This window comes from Peromyscus leucopus, chromosome 4, assembly GCF_004664715.2.
Source record: "Peromyscus leucopus breed LL Stock chromosome 4, UCI_PerLeu_2.1, whole genome shotgun sequence".
NCBI classification, from domain to species: domain Eukaryota; kingdom Metazoa; phylum Chordata; class Mammalia; order Rodentia; family Cricetidae; genus Peromyscus; species Peromyscus leucopus.
Window position 1 is genome coordinate 53,861,207 of NC_051066.1, and position 19,238 is coordinate 53,880,444.

The following is a 19,238-nucleotide window of genomic DNA, read 5'->3' on the forward strand; positions in this document are numbered from 1 at the left end:
GCAACAGCAATCTCACAAGGCTTTTAAGATGGTTTCTAACTTACCAATCACAGTCAGCTTGGCACTAGCAATGTGGGGACCACACACCAGCCTGTAATTGCCCTGATCTTTAAGCTGACAGTTTTTGACTCTGAGGGTATGCCGGTCACCATCAATGCTTATTTCATATTTGTCACTGGGCTCCAGTTTTTCAGTCCCTTTGTACCAGGAGAGCTTGATTTCTGGATAATTAATCTTGATGTCAATTTCAAAGACAGCATCATTATCTTTCAGAACTGTCTGGTTTTCAATATCCTTGATCAAGGTGACAGGCTAGAAGAATTAACATGTGTTAGTCATCCTTCCTTTATCATTCCCAGTGATCATTTTGTACATCTTACTATCAGCACAGTTCATGTTACCTCTGTCTGTGTCAGCCTTTGCTGAATAAATGACACAAGTTCCTCAAATTCCTTTTCATCTCTCTCTGACTTCTCTAGCTCCTCAATTTCCTGAGGGGAAAAGTAAAACGTTAGAAACAAGAATTTGAATTAGCAGGTGCATGACTATGATTTACATTCCTTAAATTTTAAAAAATTTTATGTGTATTGGTGGTTTTTAATTTTTATTTTTATTTATGTGTATTGGTATTTCTAAAAAAGATTTATTTTTTCCTTCATGTGTATGTGTGTTTTGCTGGCATGCCTGTATGTATACCGTTCAAGTGTGGGTGTAAGCCAGAAGAGGGCATCAGATCCCATGGAGTCAGAGTTGGAAACAGTTGTGAGCTGCCATGTGGGTGCTGGGAACTGAGCCTGGGTCCCCCAGAAGAACAGCCAGCGTTCTTAACCACTGAGCCATCTCTCCAACCCTCTGACTTCCGTTCTTGCTGTTTGTTAGGTTATAATACAGTTTATAGCTAGGTTATGGTGAATTGTTTCCTAGAAATGGAATGTTCTAGGCATTCAAGGCATTCTGCTAATAAGAAAGGCGTTTGCTGTCTCAATTATGGATCGTTTCTTAGGATGCAACTGCAACGAGGGACATACCAGCCTGTGAGTCTCCTCCTCTTGACTCTGCTTCAGCAGCTCAAAGGCTTGAAGGAGGCCTCGGAAGTCAGTGATTCCATACATGCGCGCATATTTCTCATATTCTTTAGGATCCACATTTTTGAGAAGCTCCATGATGTCAATTTCTTCCTCCTCTCCGGATCCTTTCTTTAGGGCTGGAGTCCTGAAAAAAAAAAAAAAAGTTAATGTCAATCATGTGTCTTCCATTTAGTAGTTTGAACTGTCTGTCATGACTCAAAGATGTTCAGTCTCAGTATTTTACCTCACTATATGATAGCTGAATGTTCTTCAGTAAGAAATGCTAATTTTACCATGTTGATCAAAACAATAAAAAAAAGTCAGTTTGGTGATGGGATGGATGAAGACTGGAGTGTTGTTACAGTGTTGAAATCTGATCAGTGAATTGAAGAAAGGAAAGAGTATGGACACGTGCCCGTTATTAGCCTTGTTATCAGGAGCTCAATTAATGATAGTTATATGAAATATCAAGTGAAAACTTCACTTAAATATTACATGCTATGAAAAAGAACTGTGGAAAGGAAAGGTATGTGATAATTCAATAATTATGGTGAAACACAAATTATATTGAAATTATTGTTGATTATGGAAATGTGTAAAATAATTGATCTAGGAAACTATAACATCAAAAAAAAAACTTATAAAAGCAAGCCTTCCAGATTTGGACACATAGTACTTGGCCATTTCCTTTTGTTTAAAAGCTTTTGGATGTATCTCACTCTTTGTTTCTCAGCATCATTCAGAAGCAAATCCCACCAGCCCACTGCATTCCACTTAAATGTGACCGGCTAACTGCTCACTCACTCCTCAGCCATGTTGTTCTCTGAGTTGCAATAGCTGGTCCTGGCCTCCTGGGGACCCTTTGTGAGGAAGAGGTACTCTCCACAGTCCTGAGTGGACTTACTTTTTCAGCATCGCGCGAAGATCACCTTCGATCTTCTCCTGCTTCTTCCTCTCGTCCACCTGTAGGTTGACATTGCTTTCAATTTCACCGTGTTTGTTAAAGGCAACACAGCGGTATAACCCAGAGTCAGTTTTCGTGGTGTCACGGATCTCCAGCTTCGATTCGTCGCCTTTCTGGTGGATCAGAATGCGACCTCCTTGGTTCAGCTGCCTCCACTTCCCTTTCGTCCATTTAACATTCGGGATTGGGTCACCTCCAACTTTTGCAATAAATGTGGCAGTGGTTTCTAAGGAAAGGAGAAAACAAATTCATTCCAAAGTGAATCTTGCCTAGTTAGTGCTTTTGAAATGAAATCAGTAGTATACCCTGGATGAGGCTGTACACTTACTTTCCACTACTCGGATACTCTGAGGCTCTGATACAAAAAAGAGTTTTCCATCCACCGCTGCCTTCTTAGCTGCTGGGGCTGCCGCTGGTTTTTCTGAAACACAAATTTCCATGTTTTGCTAGTACAAGAACTTGAAAATCGTAATAAATACTCTGGTGTGTAAAAACGAACTTGAAGAGCTTGGGAGTGTCATAAATACTATTCACTCCAAGACCCGCTAGCTGTGAGTTATAAGTGACAAAGCAGTTTCATAGACCTTCATTCCAGTGAGAGCTAAAGTAGGTTGAGCTGTAATGGATTACCAGCATCCAATCTGGCATTTATAGACTTTATTGCATACATTTCCCCTGGGCTATGATATCAAGCTATTTCCCATTGCATCAGCATGGCATCATTTTGGGAACTACACTGAATATACCCTTGTGGATATGCTGTGAGAGTTTCAAGAAATAGGCTGGTGAACTCTGGGTAATTTTTAATACTTCGTATCGACACTGTTTCCATTAAATCACTGCATACTTTCACTTTCACTCTAAGAGGGCTGGAGATGACAAATGACGAATAACTGATGTGTGTGACTCATCTGATTCCATTCTCATTTCTCATTAGCTACGCACCACGGGCAGTTTCTGTCTCAATGCACACTTTCTTGGTATCTGTACCTTTAATGGTCACTTTGCACTTGGAGGTATCACTGCCGGCCACATTGGAAGCCTTGCACACGTAATCTCCCGAATCCGCTTTAACCGTCTCCTTGAGTTCCAGCACAGCCGTCCCGCTAGCAAAGCTGAAGCTGCATCTGTCTGAAGGCTTTATCTCTCTGCTGGCTCTCAACCACTGGATTCGAATGGGCTCTGATCCCTGCACATGGCAGCTGAGCTGGACAAAATCCCCTTCGCTAGCTGTCACTGGGGCAAGTTGCTGGTCAAACACAGGTGGCTTCTTAGGCTCTGGAAGTGAAAAGGCATTTTCAAGTGGAGGACAGAAAAAAAAGTGAAAGATACATGATGTTCCATGAAAGAAATTAAAAAAAAAAAGGGCAAAACAGCTTCCCTCCAACAGGTGACAGTGGACACTCGTGGATGGCATTATAAGACACAGTTTGTTCCTCTTAGGCAGTTATTAATGTTTGTAGGGTTAAGAAGGGGGGGGCAGATTTAAAAACATGCAAAGAGCAGCTGCCACGCTGTCCACAAACCACCAACTGCATCTGTGTCCTGATGAAGCTCCACAAATACTATGCTGGCGCTGCCATCCACGTCTCTGCTGTGTGGCATGATTTTGACTCTTTCAAAACTACAGGCAGCAGCATTTTTGGCCAAACTCTAAAACCTAAAGGCTTGAGGGAATGCTGCTCATGTAGAGCAGCATGATCGTTGACTTGTGCAGAGGAAAGCCCCCGTCAGGGGCGTGGATGCACCCAAACCTTAACGAGATTTTCTCTGATGTTCATTTTAGATTTTCAAATGCAGCGAAAGTTACCCCAAGCCCCGAACTGAGAGTGGAAGCTCAGTGTTTCACTGAAACCAAGACAGGAGTCTGAGTTCCATGACACAATGGACATGTGTGACGTCATGTTCCGTCAGAGCTCTAGAGGTCCAACAGTTCCGAGACCCCCAGATAAAATAATAAGGCTCCATTCATGATTGCCACTTCTGGTCTCTACTACTTCAATAAACCTCTACGGAAAAAAAGCCCCAGATTTCTGTGGAAAGTATCTACTCAATGGCAAAGCATCATGAGAATAAACCTCTTTTCTTTTTAGCACATGGACTGAAACTAGATTCATTTCAGTTTTATCAGATAAATGATAAAATCTGAATCTGTAGCCAAGACAACTGCAATATTAACCTAGTCACAATAGTAGCCTACTAATGATAGTGGTTCATCAGTACGTTCTGAGGTGGCCAGCCAGCTCCCCTGCGGTAACCATCCAACACTTTTCTAGAAAGTTGGCTTGTGCAATAATTATGTGGGTCTGTAAACTTATTATCTGGCTGAAGCCATTATAGTTAGAAAATCAGATAAGGGGGATCTGAAATAATGCAAACTTCTTCCTTTCTTAAAATAATAGCCTGAGTTTAAGTATATCTTTTATAATATATAACATTCTACCCAAATATTGGTTTTTGAGCAAATTTTACTATTTTGCCTGGTGTTACTATTTAATTTTAGACCAAAAGATAAGAGTAATGTATGCTAAACAATGATTCTTCACAAACGAAAGGAAATGTTTCTGATTGTAGCTGGGAGTCAGCAAGGTCAATGTAATAGTCTGTGACAGGTTTAAAACATTTTCAAGTGCTTTTCCTCAAAATACCTGTTACTTGTGCACACACGTCAAAGAAGGCTTTGAATTCTAGCTGCTTGAGAGAATTTGGGGACATGACTTAGGAATCTGACATTTGAGTCCCTTTATTAAGTGGAGTCCCGTAATAAAATTACGAGTCATATGTTTTTAGCAAACACATATGGAATGATGAGAGTCTATTGAATAACGCACATTTTTGTCTGTGGCTCTCCCCTGAGCCCAGACTTCAGACGATACACACGTGGAAGTGTGTGAAGAGAAACCTAAGGGCCAGAGCTGTGACGACACTCACCTTTGATGACAATGGAGGATGTGCACAGGGCAGAGCCTGCGTCGTTGGTCGCCTTGCAGGTATACAGGCCTGCATCGGCCATGCTTGCTCGCTTGACTTGAAGCAACAGCGCATTGTTCTTGAATGTGATCTCACAGTTGGAAGTCGGATGGATCTCTACATTATTTTTGTACCAAGCAACAGTTATAGGCTGGGAACCTGCCACGCGCCCTTCCAGTTTGAATGAATTCCCTTCTGTCTCTTCCACGGTCTCAGATAGTTTTTTGGTGAAACTTGGTGGGATTAGGCGCTCTGTAAGAAATTAAAAGGATAACTGAAATGAATATAGACGTAAGTTATTACCATGAGGCTTTCAAGAGGGGGAAGTCCTGTTTTTAGTTAAGTATCAGGGAAAACTAGTCAAATCCAGCATAGCAATTCATGCACCTGAGCGACTCTTCTCTCCATAGCTAATCCTCAGCTGTTCTCTGACAGGATGGCTGATGGAAATGATTCACAGGCAATTACAGAACCAGACATTTGTATGGAGAAAGACTCAGTCTTAGGGTTGAGGAGGGCATATCAACTTTTAGGACTAAATGACATCAGTTTCTCTTTATGCAAATCTCTCTATCATAATAAACCTGGTGCTGTGAAAGCCGTTAGGTTATACTTTCAAATGACTGCCCTCTGTTGGACCCCGTGCAGAATCAACTCTACCTTTTATATTAAGTTGGGCTGTGCAGGAGTCTTTTCCCACTTCATTCACGGCGTAGCAGGTGTACTGTCCAGAGTCACCCTTGTCCACTTTAACAATGGTCAGGTGCGCACTGTTTTCCAGATAACTGATCTGGTAGTTCCCGCCACTTCGTATCTCTCTGTTGTCCTTGGCCCAGCTGACCTTGATGGGCTGCGTTCCTGTGACATGGCACTCCAAGTCAGCACTTTCTCCTACCACAGCATCCACAGGAGCGAGAGGAATATCGAAGAAGGGTGGATTCTTCCCCTCTAAGGAGAGATTACAAGGAGAAGGTTTCATTTCGGGTTCCAGACTTGGGCCATGCCCTTTGAAGAAACAGCAAAGTTTCCTTTGAAATTTTGTATGTGATTACAAAAATTTCAACTATGGAAACATACGTCTAAAAATCCACAAACCTGTGAGGATGAGTTTGGCGCCAGAAGAAGCAGAGCCTATGGGATTTGTAGCAGTGCAAGAGTACTGGCCTGCAAGACTCCGGTCTGTTTTAAAAATGTTCAGAGTGGCGATGTTGTCTAAAAATGATGTTTGCACATTGGGGCTATCTTTCAATGGCTTGCCATCTTTGTACCAAGCCACGGAGATGGGCTCTGATCCATTTATGGCACATTCAAAAACCACTGGCAATCCCATGGTTTCTTGCACATCTCTCAGTTGTCGAGAAAAGGATGGTGGAAGTTTTTGCTCTGTAGGAATAGGATTAAAACAATGAACACAGCCCCACATTTCAAATTTAGTTATAGCCATCCTGCAAATGTACAGGAATTTCCCTAAAATATTGAGGGAGTCTGAACAGCTCTTGAATGAACTTGAGGTGGAAAAGAGCATGTGAGTTTTTGGAGAAGTTTGTACAGTAAGAGGCACAGCACAAAACAACAAAACCTGTAAGCCAACAAGATGCTCTCAGCTAGAGGCCTGTCTCTGGCCACCCAGCAGAACCTCCTCCTTATTAAATTGCCTTCTAGCAATCTGAATGAGACAGGCATGGGGTGAATTTAAAAACACACATCACATATATCCCTTTAATGTTTATAGAGGCAAATGGTAGCATGATCTTCCCAACTGAACATTTTGCCATCTCCCTATATACAGAGGATGTAGAAAAAGTGGATCCAGGTGTGGCAACACACGCTTAGAATCTCAGCACTTGGAGGAAGAGGTAGGAGGATGATGATCCATGAGTTCGAGATCCACCAGTCCAACTTGTCAACCTACTGAGTTTCATCCAATAGGAGATACATAGTAAGATCCTCAGGAAGACAAAAGAAAACAATTGCCCAGGAAAAAGGATAAGTTGCTAACTCCAATTGGAATTACTTAGGCCCCCAAACAGCATTTTGATTTTCCCCAAAAGAAGGCTCTCATTGGGTATTTTACATGTTTTAAAAGAAGAATCTATCCATTTTAAAATATCGTACTCACCTTGAACGGTCAGGAAAGTTGATGAAGATACTTCTCCCACACTGTTCTCAGCCCTGCAGATGTATTCTCCGCTGTCACTGCTGCCAACCTGGGTGAAGACCAGTGTAGCAACGTTGTTCTTAAAATGCATTTTGCAGGTGGCAGTGGGCCTCAGCTTTGTATCCCCTTTATACCAGGAGACCCCGATTTCAGGCGTTCCGGCCAGCTGGCATTGTAAAGAGGCAGAATCACCAACGGTCACCTTCACGGGTTCCAACTGCTTGATAAAATACGGTGGTTCTGCAGCAAAAGAGATAAGCAGCCATGAGGGACAGGTCAGGACCACGGCCTGGGTGCGAGGCTATGGGTGTGCAATCACAACAAACCTAGTATCAGGATCTGGGCGGAGCAGGAATCCTTGCCGGAAGCATTTTCAATGTAGCAGTTGTATTGTCCTGCATCCTCCACAATGCTGCTCAGAATTTCTAGGATCGCTGACTTTTCGGTTGTGGTGATGTTACAGCGTTGGGAGGGAGTGACATTGATGCCATTTTTCTTCCACGTAACCGAGATGGGAGGCGTTCCAGAGAAGGTCCCTTCTAGGATCAGGGGCTTGCCTTTCTCTATGCTGTAATCATTGAGTCTCTTCACAAATATGGCTGGGGCTGGCGTGAACAGATTGATAAAACAAAATCAAATACACACACACACACACACAGGCACAGCACACCTGACTGCTACAAGCAGTTTAATTGTGTAAACAGAACAGCAAACAGACCTTTTACGAAGAGATGTGTCGTACAGGAAGCCCTGCCAGCCTCGTTACTAACTATACAAGTGTATTCTCCACTTTGGGACGTGTCCACGTCAAACAGCTCCAGTTCAGCTACTGAGTCCTGCAGAGACACGTTGCACCTGGCCCCGGGCACAAGCTCGCTGCTGCCTTTGAACCAGCTGACACTGAAAGGAGGCGTTCCTTTTACAATGCTTGTGAACGTGACGTTACTTCCGGTTAAGACATCCATGGGGTCAGGTTTCTGAACAAATGATGGTGGTTCTAAATAAAAAAAAAAGGAAGAAGCACAAATTGGGAAAATGTGAATGTTTGTGAACTTGGACGGCTCGGTCCTTTGTGCACTGTGGTCGCCTATGGCTGTGTTTTGAACTGACCTCTCACAGTCAGGGGGGCACTGCACTCATCAGAGCCGGCCACATTGGTAGCTACACAGGTGTAGTCGCCAGCATCCGATTCCTCCAGCATGTTCACAGTGAGGGCGCAGGTGTTGTCTGTGAGTGTGGTCTGGTATTTTCGGCCACTGCTGATCTCATTCCCGTCGTGGAACCACAGGACAGAGATTGGGGGTGACCCATAGACTTTGCACTCCATCACAATGGAGGAGCCGGACAGACCATTCGTCTCTTTGAGTTTTCTTGTGAACGAAGGAGGGATAATCCGATCTGAATATGAGAAAAGCAAACCAAGCAAGGGGCGTCCGTTATAAAATGGCACAAAGAGATAATGTCCTTTGGCTGGGTAATCGCTAGATCTGTCTGGCTCTTTTGAAAGATTCTCTTAGTGTTGCCTATGGTGTAACACAATGTCAAGCCTGGAGTATAAGTATGGGTAAGTTGACTTCCTAGAGGTTCTTCCCAAAGAAAGGGGTGTAACTTTGAGTATGGTTTTCTGCTATTTGTACGCATCTGCTGCCTCTGACCCTGCTGCGTCCAAGGATGTAAGACTCACATTATTACACTGTGAAGGAAGGAGCTTCTCTCCTGCTTAGGACAACTGGGGTCCCCACGATCACAAAGACGAATGAGCAGGCCAACCAACCTGAAACTTGAATTGAGACTTTGCAGCTGTCTTTGCCCACAGGATTTTGCACTTCAAAACTGTACACCCCACTGTCACCGGGTGCCACGTTGATGATTTTAAGGCCCGACACTTTGTTGAAGAAGCTTATTTTGTACTTGCTGTCGCTTGTGAGCTCCTTTCCATCCTTAAACCACTTGGTGCTGAGTTCAGGGGTTCCAGACACTGTACACTCCAAGGTACAGGTGTCCCCTGCAGTGACCTTAATAGATTCTGGCTTTTCCACAATTGCTGCAGGCTCTGAAAAAGATGGAAATCACAGCATAATTTAAAGTAGAGTAGAAGGAAAAAGAGCTACAGAAAACACCGACCTGCATGCATGCCCGCCCTGTATTCACGAGGACATCCTATGTACTAACCGAGAACAGACAGCATGGCATGGCACTCCTGCATCCCCGCATCGTTTTTGATCTGGCAGGTGTATTTCCCAGCATTGGCTGGTTCTGCTCTCGAGAACTGTAGGGTTGCAGTGTTTTCTGAGTAAGAGATCCATACGTTGTCACTTTCTCTAACAATTTCCCCTTTGTCTTTGAACCACGCCACTGAAATTGGCTCGGCGCCTTCAATTGTTGTCTGCAGCTGGACTTCTTGGCCAATGATGGTAGAAATGTCACTGAGCTTCTTCACAAATCGTGGTGGTGCTGAGGAGAGCAAACGGGGAGACAGGGCTTCAACATGTACGGGACTGATAGCATTTCCCTCACGTCGGTCACCAATGCGAGAAACCACCCCCCACGATAACGTAGCATTTCATCTTGTAAATAAGAAGTGACGGGACTGAGAAACCTTGCAACAGCGCTTCTCAGCCTTCCGAATGCTCCGACCCTTTAACACAGGTCCTCCTGTTGTGGCGACCCATCAACCATAAAATTATTATTGTTGCTTCCTCATAACTGTAATTTTTCTACTGTTATGAATCAGAATATAAATATTTGTGTTTTCTGATGGTCTTAGGAGACCCCTGTGGAAAGGTCCTTGGAGAACCACTGCCTTAGAGTCTGTATCAAAAAGAGGCTGAATAGTATCTTATCCAGACTCCCTAACGTCCAAGGAAGACCAATCAGTAAGTTGGGGGGATATTTGGCATGAGTTAGAAAATGGAAGTGGGGGGCGAGGGGGGAGAACAAGGGAATCTGTGGCTGATATGTAAAATTAAATTAAATTATAAAATTTTTAAAAAATTAAAAAAAAAAAAAGAAAATGGAGGTGAACAGAACATGGGACCCAAGGTGGGGTACAACATTAAAATTAGAAGGAGAACGGCGCGCAGAAGAGAATGAAACACCCCTACCTTTCAGAGTGACAGAACCAATGCAGGTGTCACTGCCCACGTCATTTGTGGCTTTGCAGTGGTATTCCCCGACGTCGGCCGTGTCGACGTTCAGGATGTGGATGCTCGTGAGCAAGTTCTCAGACATAATCTTGTACTTCTTCCCACTCCGGAGTTCTCGCTTGTCTTTTTGCCAAGAAACTTGAAAGGGAGGCGTTCCCTGAAGCTCACACTCAAGGTGAACATCGCTCCTTTAAGTGTCTCAACAGGAAAAGGTTTTTTGCGGAACACGGGTGGTTCTAGAATTGAAGGGGGAGAGAAAAGTCCCTTAGGATGGACTTCGTATTTAGACTGGGTAGGAATTAGCTTTCTACCCCATTGGAGAAAGGGAGAAAAACATCTCTCCCATTTTCTAAAATTGGATCCTTGAACAATTTTAAAACACTGCAGGAGAGGAGCTTCCCACCGAGGAGGAGAATGCGGTGGGAGAGGAGCTGATGAGCAGGGTGGAGGCGGAGCAAAGCCTGACCTTTAACCTTCAGGGAGGTGCTGCTGCTGGCACTTCCGGCCGCGTTGCGGGCCTCGCAGGTGTAGTCCCCGCTGTCTTCCACGCTGAGACCGTACATCTCCAGCACTGCCACCGAGTCCTCGAACGACATTCGGAACTTGCTGCTTTCTTGAATTTCAACCTCATCCTTGTACCACAGAACCTTGATCTCTGGAGAACCGCCTATTTTGCATTCGTATCTTGTATGCTCCTCCTGCTTGAGGATCCGTGACGGGTCTAGTTTCTTAATGAACCTGGGCGGTTCTGGGGAACCAAGAGGAAAAGCACAAGGTGAGGGGCGGAAAAGACAGGTGTATTACAAGATGAAAAGAAAAAAGAAATCCCTTTCCGAGTGGACTTCGTCCACCGGAGACAACTTCATTTGGTGCAGTTGAGTGATAGCTAAGTAGAAAATTCCCTAAATAACTTGATGGTTTGCAGATGCCCACAACCTAACTGTGGCTAGGGAAAGAAGGAGAAGGCCCTCTCCCTATTTCACAACCCACTTCCCAGAAACAGAATCATTTTTCTAAAGCTGGGCTCACAGGCAACATCACAGAAGCCCTCTGAGGTTTACAGGATGGAGAGATTGTGATCACCCTGTGTGTGAGCCAATCTGAAGCTGTGGCTTCAAAGATATTCATTATGTACGGAACACAGCCAGAGCAAAAGGGACCATATACCTTAATATTTTCAAGTACAGTAATCTCTCATATGCCTTCAATAGATATATCATTTCAACTTTCATCACGTCCTTTTGACCTGAGTAAGAACTAGGTTTTCTTCACTGACTAAACTTTCAGGCTCAGGAGGCAAAATGGTTAGTTGTCTCATGGGACAAAGGGTCTTGAACACTATTCTAATTTCAAGGTATTTATCAACTACTACTTCAAGAAGCTTAAAAATACTAAAACTGATTAGACAGCAGCTGATGGAGGTAAACCTCTAATTTTTGATAAACATTTGTGAGACACGCCATAGTTCTTGCATAACATTGGGTGTTGCGGTATTTCCATCCTAGGAGGCAGGCACATATGGGGGTATCTTAGCAATCTGGATCCCTGCTTGGTTTCCGCTGCATTTCTACCACTTCTCCAACAATCTGCTTTGCAACCTGAGACTCTGCCTATGTCAAACTGCAGGTTCATCCCCTCCCCAAAGAAACCCATGGTTACTTTGCTCTATGGCTCCCTATCAACTCTTAATAAACCTCCATTTTGTGGCCAAATGCCTCATAATACATGTCCTGGAACTAGAGGCAGTGGGTCGGTTCAGCCTATGTAGATTTTGGGTGCACATGCACTAAGACAAACTGTGTCTTCAAAATGAACTGTTAGGGGAAATCCCTTATTTATCATCTTATGCTTATGCATGATTGTGCACGTATATGACTCTAATCAGATGCATCTTGGGAAAGGACATGCACAGTGAATTAGGGCTTACACAACCCATGCCTATGAATCACAACAAAAGTATTCATACCCAGACCTAGCAACCAGCTCTTCTTCTTCCTGGACCCAAAGGTGCAAGTCCTAGGCAGTGACCAGGGGGCTCCTGGTTAAATCCCACTCACTGACTGCTGTTTTCTTGCAGGGTACCAAGCATGTACTCTCATATGACCTTAGAACAAAACTCCTCCATACTTCTTCAGTCCTCTGAACAAGATGCTAAGAATGTGGAAAACCCTGGTCCAGAGGCAAGCCCGGGTAACACCTAGTCCCCTGACTTCTGCTATTAATTAAGCATAGCTGGTGGAAGAAAAGTTCACCGCACAGTTGACCTGATTCTTCTGGAAGGACTAGATAGTTTGGGGTGGTGCTATGTTTTAGAGGGTAATGAATTCATTAATTTACTAAGCACTACTGAAAATAGGTCATTTGAAGTAATTAATTGTTTTTTTTTACCCTGTGATAACTTTTTTCAAACTAGGCTTTTCTTGCAATTCTAGTTGGTTTTTTTTTGTTGTTGTTGTTCATTTTCTCCTTAATCTCTATTTGCAAAACTTGAAAATACATTTTTCCAGTTAATATTTTTCTACTTTTCTATTTTAAGAACAGATTCAAGGTATTTTCCCTTTTAGAAGATCTCGGATTCATGTGTGGCCCTCTGTCTCTCCCTCCCTCTGTTTCTCCTTTCTTTCCATCTCTTTTTGTCTTATGGTATTAGGGATCCAATGTAGCATGGCCTCGCACATACTAGGCCAGCACTATGCCATCGAGCTGCCCCTCTAGCCTCATTGGATCATTTCTAACTTCTAGACTTTGGTCCTATGTACAGTCTTCAGGCATATCACCCACCTACACTGTAAGACACTGAAAATACCAAAGAGATTTTGGCACTTCACTCTAAGGAGTACCTTGCACACCCAGCTGAGCGGAACAAGAGTCCTTTCCAGCAACGTTGCTCGCGTAGCAGGTGTACTGCCCAGCATCGCCTTTGGCTACTTTGAGCACAGTCAGAGTGGCAGTGTTTTCAACCAGAGTCATCTTGTAGTTGCCTCCGGGGCGAATCTCACGGTTGTCTTTGGCCCAGGTGATTTTGATTGGTGCTGTTCCAGTGACATGACATTTAAAAGAGGCACTTTCACCAAGAGCAAGGTCTACTGACACAGGCTTCAGATCAAAGAAAGGAGGTACCTCATGTTCTGCGAAGAAGGAAGACCAACATGGTGATGTCAGTTTCCGCGCTCCAAGATTAGGGATGGAAACTAAACGGCACCAGTCCTTTGGTGGCCCAAGAAAGTGAAGCTGTGTTGCAATGAAGAGGCCAGTAGGATGAGTTACTGAACTCACCTGAGAGAACGAGCTTGGCACTGGATGAAGCAGTCCCAAGGGGATTAGAAGCCGAACAATTATACTGACCAACATGACTCTGGTCAGTCTGCAAAATCTGAAGAGTGGCGACATGATGCACAAAAGACATCTGCAAATTAGAATCATCTTTTAAAAGCACGCCGTCCTTGTACCAGGACACCTGAAGAGGTTCCGAGCCGTTGATTCGGCATTCAAAAGCAACTGGGAAGCCAAGAGTCTCATGAACGTCTTTCAGTTTTCTTACAAAGGAAGGTGGAAGTTTACGCTCTGGAAAGAAGTTAGAGACAATCCTTATTTGAAAGAGAGAAAATACCTACAGCACATTTCTATCCATGAGAAGTTATTATTAAAGTGAATGCATCAACACACAGCAAGACTTGTCAAGCATCGCCATCCATCATCACCTTTGATAACCAGCACAGCAGAAGAAGCAACTGCTCCCACACTGTTTTCTGCCTTGCACGTGTACTCTCCCACGTCACTGTGGTCCACCTTGTTGATGACCAATGAGGCAAGATTGTTTTTGAATTGCATCTTATAGGCAGGAGCCGATCGTAGCTTTGTATGTTCTTTATACCAAGAAATTCTGATTTCAGGGGTTCCATCCACTTTACACTGTAAGGTTGTGGGCTCTCCAATAGTTGCTTCCACATGTTCCAGGGGTTCAATAAAGTAAGGTGGTTCTAAGATACAAAGGTTGGCAATCGATCAGTGAACAACAACTAAAAGAACATTTCACAGGAAGAGACAACGGTAGGAGGAGCTAACTGTCAACACACCTAAGACAGACACAAGAGCTTCACAGATATCTTGTCCTGCTTCGTTTTCTATCAGGCAAGCATACTGTGCATAGTCTTCTATTGTGCTTTCAAGAATTTCCAGGATGCTAGATTTTTCTGTTGTGGTAATGCCGCAGTTAGGAGACTGCAACAGAGGATATTCATTCTTCATCCAGCTCACGGAGATGGGAGGTGTGCCAGTGTAAGTAGCCTCCAGAACGATGGGGCTGCCTGTCTCGACACTGGTATCAGTCAATCTTTTCACAAAAGTGGCTGGTTCTACAAGGAGAAAATATGAGGGTTAAGTTGTACCTTCAAATGATGCATCTGAAGGATTTTAGAAAGAAATGGGCACTGGATAAAAGAGCCAACCTTTCACAAAGAGATGCGTGGTACAGGAAGCGCTGCCAGCATCGTTGGTCACGAGGCAAGAATAATCTCCACTCTGCACTGGCTCCACCTCAAGCAGCTCCAGCTCAGTGACAAAGTCTTCCAAAGAAATGGTGCATGCCTCCCCTGACACCAGCTCCCTGCTGCCCTTAAACCACTTGACCTTGAAGGGAGGGGTGCCTCTGATGACGCTGGTGAATGTCAGGCTCATTCCAGGCAAAACTTCCACAGAATCAGGAGTTTGCTCAAAAGACGGTGGTTCTGAACAGCCCAGATGGAAGGGAGATGAAGAGGAAAGGGGTGCTTGTTACTCAAAGGAAACTAAGACGGGAGGATGAACACAAACGCTGGACAGTGGGAGAGAAGCAGCAGGGTGTCCCTGGACACTGACCTTGGACGGTCAGGATTGCAGAGCTCTCGTCCTGGCCAGCTTCGTTGGCAGCCACACACGTATATGTGCCGGTGTCGGAGGGCTCCAGCGAGTTCAGACTCAGAGTGCAGACGTTATCGGAAAAGCCGGGCTGACACTTGGGACTACGAACGACCTCACTTCCGTCCAGAAACCAGCCGACTGAAATGGGGGCCGAGCCTGACACTCGGCACTCCAGAACAACAGAGGCCCCAAGGGTGGCATTCGTGTCCTTCAGCTTCCGGATGAAGGAAGGTGGGACGATGCGATCTAGAGGAGAAAGGTTTCCACTTAGGGAGCGTTCTTCCACTCCCACCCCTGCCGGAGACGCTGTCTCCAGCCGGGCCTCATCGTACTCACCCGAGACGTGGACAGACACAGTACAGCTGCTCTTGCCGACACTGTTCTTCACTTCGCAGCTATACAAGCCCTTGTCATTCATTTCTGCAGAGGGGATCTTAAGGGAAGCCAGGTTTCTGACGAATGTAATGTGATGTCTGCTGCCTGCAGCTAGTTCTCTGCCATCTTTGAACCACTTGGCCGAAAGTTCTGGAGTCCCAGCTACGACACACTCCAGTGTGAAGGGATTTCCAGTGGTGACGGTCATGGGTTCCGGTTTCTCTACGATCCTGGCTGGTTCTAGAAGAGGAAGAAGTATATGGCATTGAGAACCGATTCGCCTTATAGTCAGTAGATAGTTGGATAAGAGTCATGTCTTCAGAAAATGATTATAGGTCAATTAACTTCCCTCTGTTCCCCGAGTCTACTTTGCCACTAACCTAGTACAGTCAGGACCGCTGAGCACTCCCTCATTCCCGCATCATTTCTGATTTGGCACACGTATTTTCCAGAGTGTGAGGCTTCTGGACTTCCCAGTTGGAGAGTTGCAATGTTATCAGTGAAGGAGATCTTAATGTTTTCACTCTCTCTGATGACTTCACCTTTATCTTTCAGCCAGACAACAGAAATCGGCTGGAACCCTTCTACCACGGCTTGTAATTCCACAGGCTCCCCAATGAGGGTGGACGTATCGCTGAGCTTTTTCACAAACCGTGGTGGTTCTGATGAAAGAAATGCATGGTCAAATGGGAAAGCACGGGTCACAGCCATGGCAGCTATCAGTCGGGCAGGAACAGGTCAAGGAAGAAGCACACTGTTGGATGTGTGTGTGTGAACGTATACAAACCTTTGAATTTGACAGCGCAGACACAGGTGTCGCTTCCCACCTCATTAGTGGCTTTGCAGTGATAGTCCCCTACGTCAGGGGCTTCCAGATTAAAGATGTGGAGACTCGTGTCAAAATTTTTGGAGGTGATCTTAAATTTCTTGCTGCTTCGAACTTGCTTTCGATCTTTGACCCACACCACTTCAAAGGGGGGCGTTCCCGAAATTTCACATTGGAGGATCACGTCAGAACCTTTCAGGGCTCCGACCGGAGCAGGCTTCTGGGTAAACACCGGAGGTGCTACCAGGAGAAAAGAGGATGAACAATGAGAGCAGCTGCTTACCCAAGAGGACACAAGATGTTAGCATCTACATACCAAGTTTCTAGAGTCTAGAGATGTTCGCTATAAATGGAAGAGCACTGAGAGTGACTGGTGTGAGTAATGACAATACACACATGGACACAGAACCATTCACAAACTTCTAAGAGTGGTAAGCTTCTCAACTTTGGACCTTAGCAATTGGAGATAAGTCCGTAACCCAAAGCTGGACCGGGACTAGCTACACAAATTCCTGAGGAATGCCGGGTTTTATTTAACCACCAGAAATCCTCAAGCTCGGGCCCAGCTTGAGTTCACTTCTGGATATCCAAACAGCCTGAGACCTTGAGACCATGAGGAAGGCACTGAAGAGAACAAAGGGAACACAAGAAGGGTCTAACCTTTAACTTTCAGAGCTGTGCTGCAGCTGGCGTCACCAACGCCATTGTGGGCCTCGCAGATGTAGTCGCCACTGTCCTCAGCACTGGCTTCATTGATGGTAAGCAGGGCCACGGAATTAATGAAGGACATGTTGTATTTCCAGCTTTCGTGAAGTTCACTGTCATTCCGGAACCACACAACTTTGATTTCTGGGGAACCACTTATCTTACATTCCAGTTGGATGGATTCTCCCTGCTTCGCGACTTTTGAAGTATCTAATTTCTTAACAAACTTGGGAGGTTCTATGAAACCAAAGGAAACAGTCAGCAATGGGTAATCATGTGTTAAAAGAGTTTATCCTTATAGCTGACAATCCCCAAAGTTCACATGTTAACAGGCTTATTATTAAGAATGAATTTCCTAATGATTTCATGGTAAAATAAGCTATCTTCCTTCCTATTAGGTGAGTTAAAATATTTATCAGAGAATTTGGCTGACATAGTGTGGTCTGTATAGACAAGATAGAGCATAGTAGCTAATATAATTGCATGTTTATGTGATCTAATTGTGTAATGATAAACCAGATGTTATATAACAAGAAATGATGAAAGAGAGAGTGAATGGTTGAAACTATATTCAACAAAGTTCAAAGAAAGAATACTTCTCAAGAAATAATTTAAAGAGAAGGCAAAACTTTGGTTACTGCTCTTCCAAAACATAGGCATAAATTCAAATATGATTGTTAGTTTAACTCAAACATTTAAAGACTCAATAAGACAGCGGAAAATGGTGTCTCACATCAGTAATCTTATCTCCCAGGGGGCTGAGACAGGAGGATTTCTGAGTTCCAGGTCAGCATAGACTATAAAGTAAGTCAAAAATTAAAAAATAAACCAGGTAAAACTCAATATCTTTCTCATTTGGCATGACTGAGGGATATAACCCAGAGCTTCACATGGGCAAGGGAAGTGCTCTAACACTGAGCTATGGCACACCAACCTGCAGAAAGATTTTCAGACACATAGAGGATAACACAAGCATATTCCAGAACAAATCTTGGCAAATACTATGCAGCAATACCTTTCACACTGAGCTGAGCAGAGCACATGTCTTTGCCAACGTCATTGGTCGCTTGACAAGTGTATTGACCCGAGTCTCCTTTGCCCACTTTGAGAATCCTCAGATGGGGAGTATTGCCCACACATGTGATAGTATAGTTTCCTCCGGGTCGGATTTCCTTGTTATCTTTTGACCATGTGATGCGCATTGGTTGAGCACCAGTAACATGACACTCAAAATCTGCACTTTCTCCAGCAATGACATCTATTGATACTGGCTTGATATCAAAGAAGGGGGATTTCTTAGGTTCTGGAAGATGAGAAGAAAAGGAAATATATATATAAAACCTCTCCTTTTGGCTGTCAGTTATTTTTGTCTTCACAATTAAATAAGAAACCAGGTTTATGAAGAGAGAGATTGGCATGGGAACAAACCTCTTGCTGTCAATCTAGCAGTAGATGATGCTGTACCAAGTGGATTGGAGGCTGAGCAAGAATATTGACCAGAGTGACTCAAGTCAGTTTGCGAAATTTTTAATGTTGCCACATTATCCACGAATGACATCTGTAGATTTTCATCGTCTCTTAAGAGTACCCCATCTCTATACCAGCACACTTGGATGGGTGCAGAGCCATTCAGTCGACAAGTAAGTGTAACTGGTAACCCAACTGTTTGCTCGATGTCCTTTAATTGCCTTGCAAAGGAAGGTGGGAGCTGGCGCTCTGTAGGAAGACAAGTTATGCTTGAGGCATTAGTGGGTAAAATGAGAAAAGTCCCATAAAGACAAAGAAGGTAATGAGGAAAGAGGAAATGTCTTAACGTCTCAAAGGAAAGCGTCACCTTGGATTCTGAAGACAGTCTTAGAGGCGGCCATCCCTATACTGTTCTCCGCTACGCATGAGTACTCTCCACTGTCGTTGATGCTCACTTTATTAAAGACAAGCGTGGCCACGTTGTTTGTAAAGTAGGTCCTGTATTCTGGAGTTGACCTTAACTTGGTGTCTCCTTTGAACCAAGACACTGTGATTTCTGGTGTCCCAGCTACTTGGCATTGTAAGGAAACTGAGTCTCCAACTGACGCCTCCAGAGGTTCTAATTCCGTGACAAAATAAGGCGGTTCTAAAGGAGAAAAGC

The 19,238-nt window shown here is 44.3% G+C and overlaps 1 protein-coding gene across 1 annotated transcript in view; it reads right to left on the bottom strand.

Moving 5' to 3' along the window:
* Ttn (titin) overlaps positions 1-19,238 on the bottom strand; it is a 274,219-nt gene that overhangs the window by 169,968 nt on the left and 85,013 nt on the right. The window contains 31 exon segments of the mRNA XM_037204900.1: positions 45-312; positions 402-491; positions 1,029-1,212; positions 1,972-2,257; positions 2,360-2,452; positions 3,022-3,309; positions 4,963-5,253; positions 5,662-5,949; positions 6,097-6,384; positions 7,121-7,399; positions 7,486-7,764; positions 7,878-8,156; positions 8,270-8,557; positions 8,934-9,212; positions 9,332-9,613; positions 10,264-10,491; positions 10,494-10,541; positions 10,772-11,053; positions 13,146-13,433; positions 13,582-13,869; positions 14,007-14,285; positions 14,382-14,660; positions 14,754-15,032; positions 15,163-15,450; positions 15,541-15,819; positions 15,960-16,241; positions 16,367-16,645; positions 17,066-17,347; positions 18,126-18,413; positions 18,539-18,826; positions 18,945-19,223. Coding sequence (XP_037060795.1) covers positions 45-312; positions 402-491; positions 1,029-1,212; positions 1,972-2,257; positions 2,360-2,452; positions 3,022-3,309; positions 4,963-5,253; positions 5,662-5,949; positions 6,097-6,384; positions 7,121-7,399; positions 7,486-7,764; positions 7,878-8,156; positions 8,270-8,557; positions 8,934-9,212; positions 9,332-9,613; positions 10,264-10,491; positions 10,494-10,541; positions 10,772-11,053; positions 13,146-13,433; positions 13,582-13,869; positions 14,007-14,285; positions 14,382-14,660; positions 14,754-15,032; positions 15,163-15,450; positions 15,541-15,819; positions 15,960-16,241; positions 16,367-16,645; positions 17,066-17,347; positions 18,126-18,413; positions 18,539-18,826; positions 18,945-19,223 — 7,998 coding nt within the window.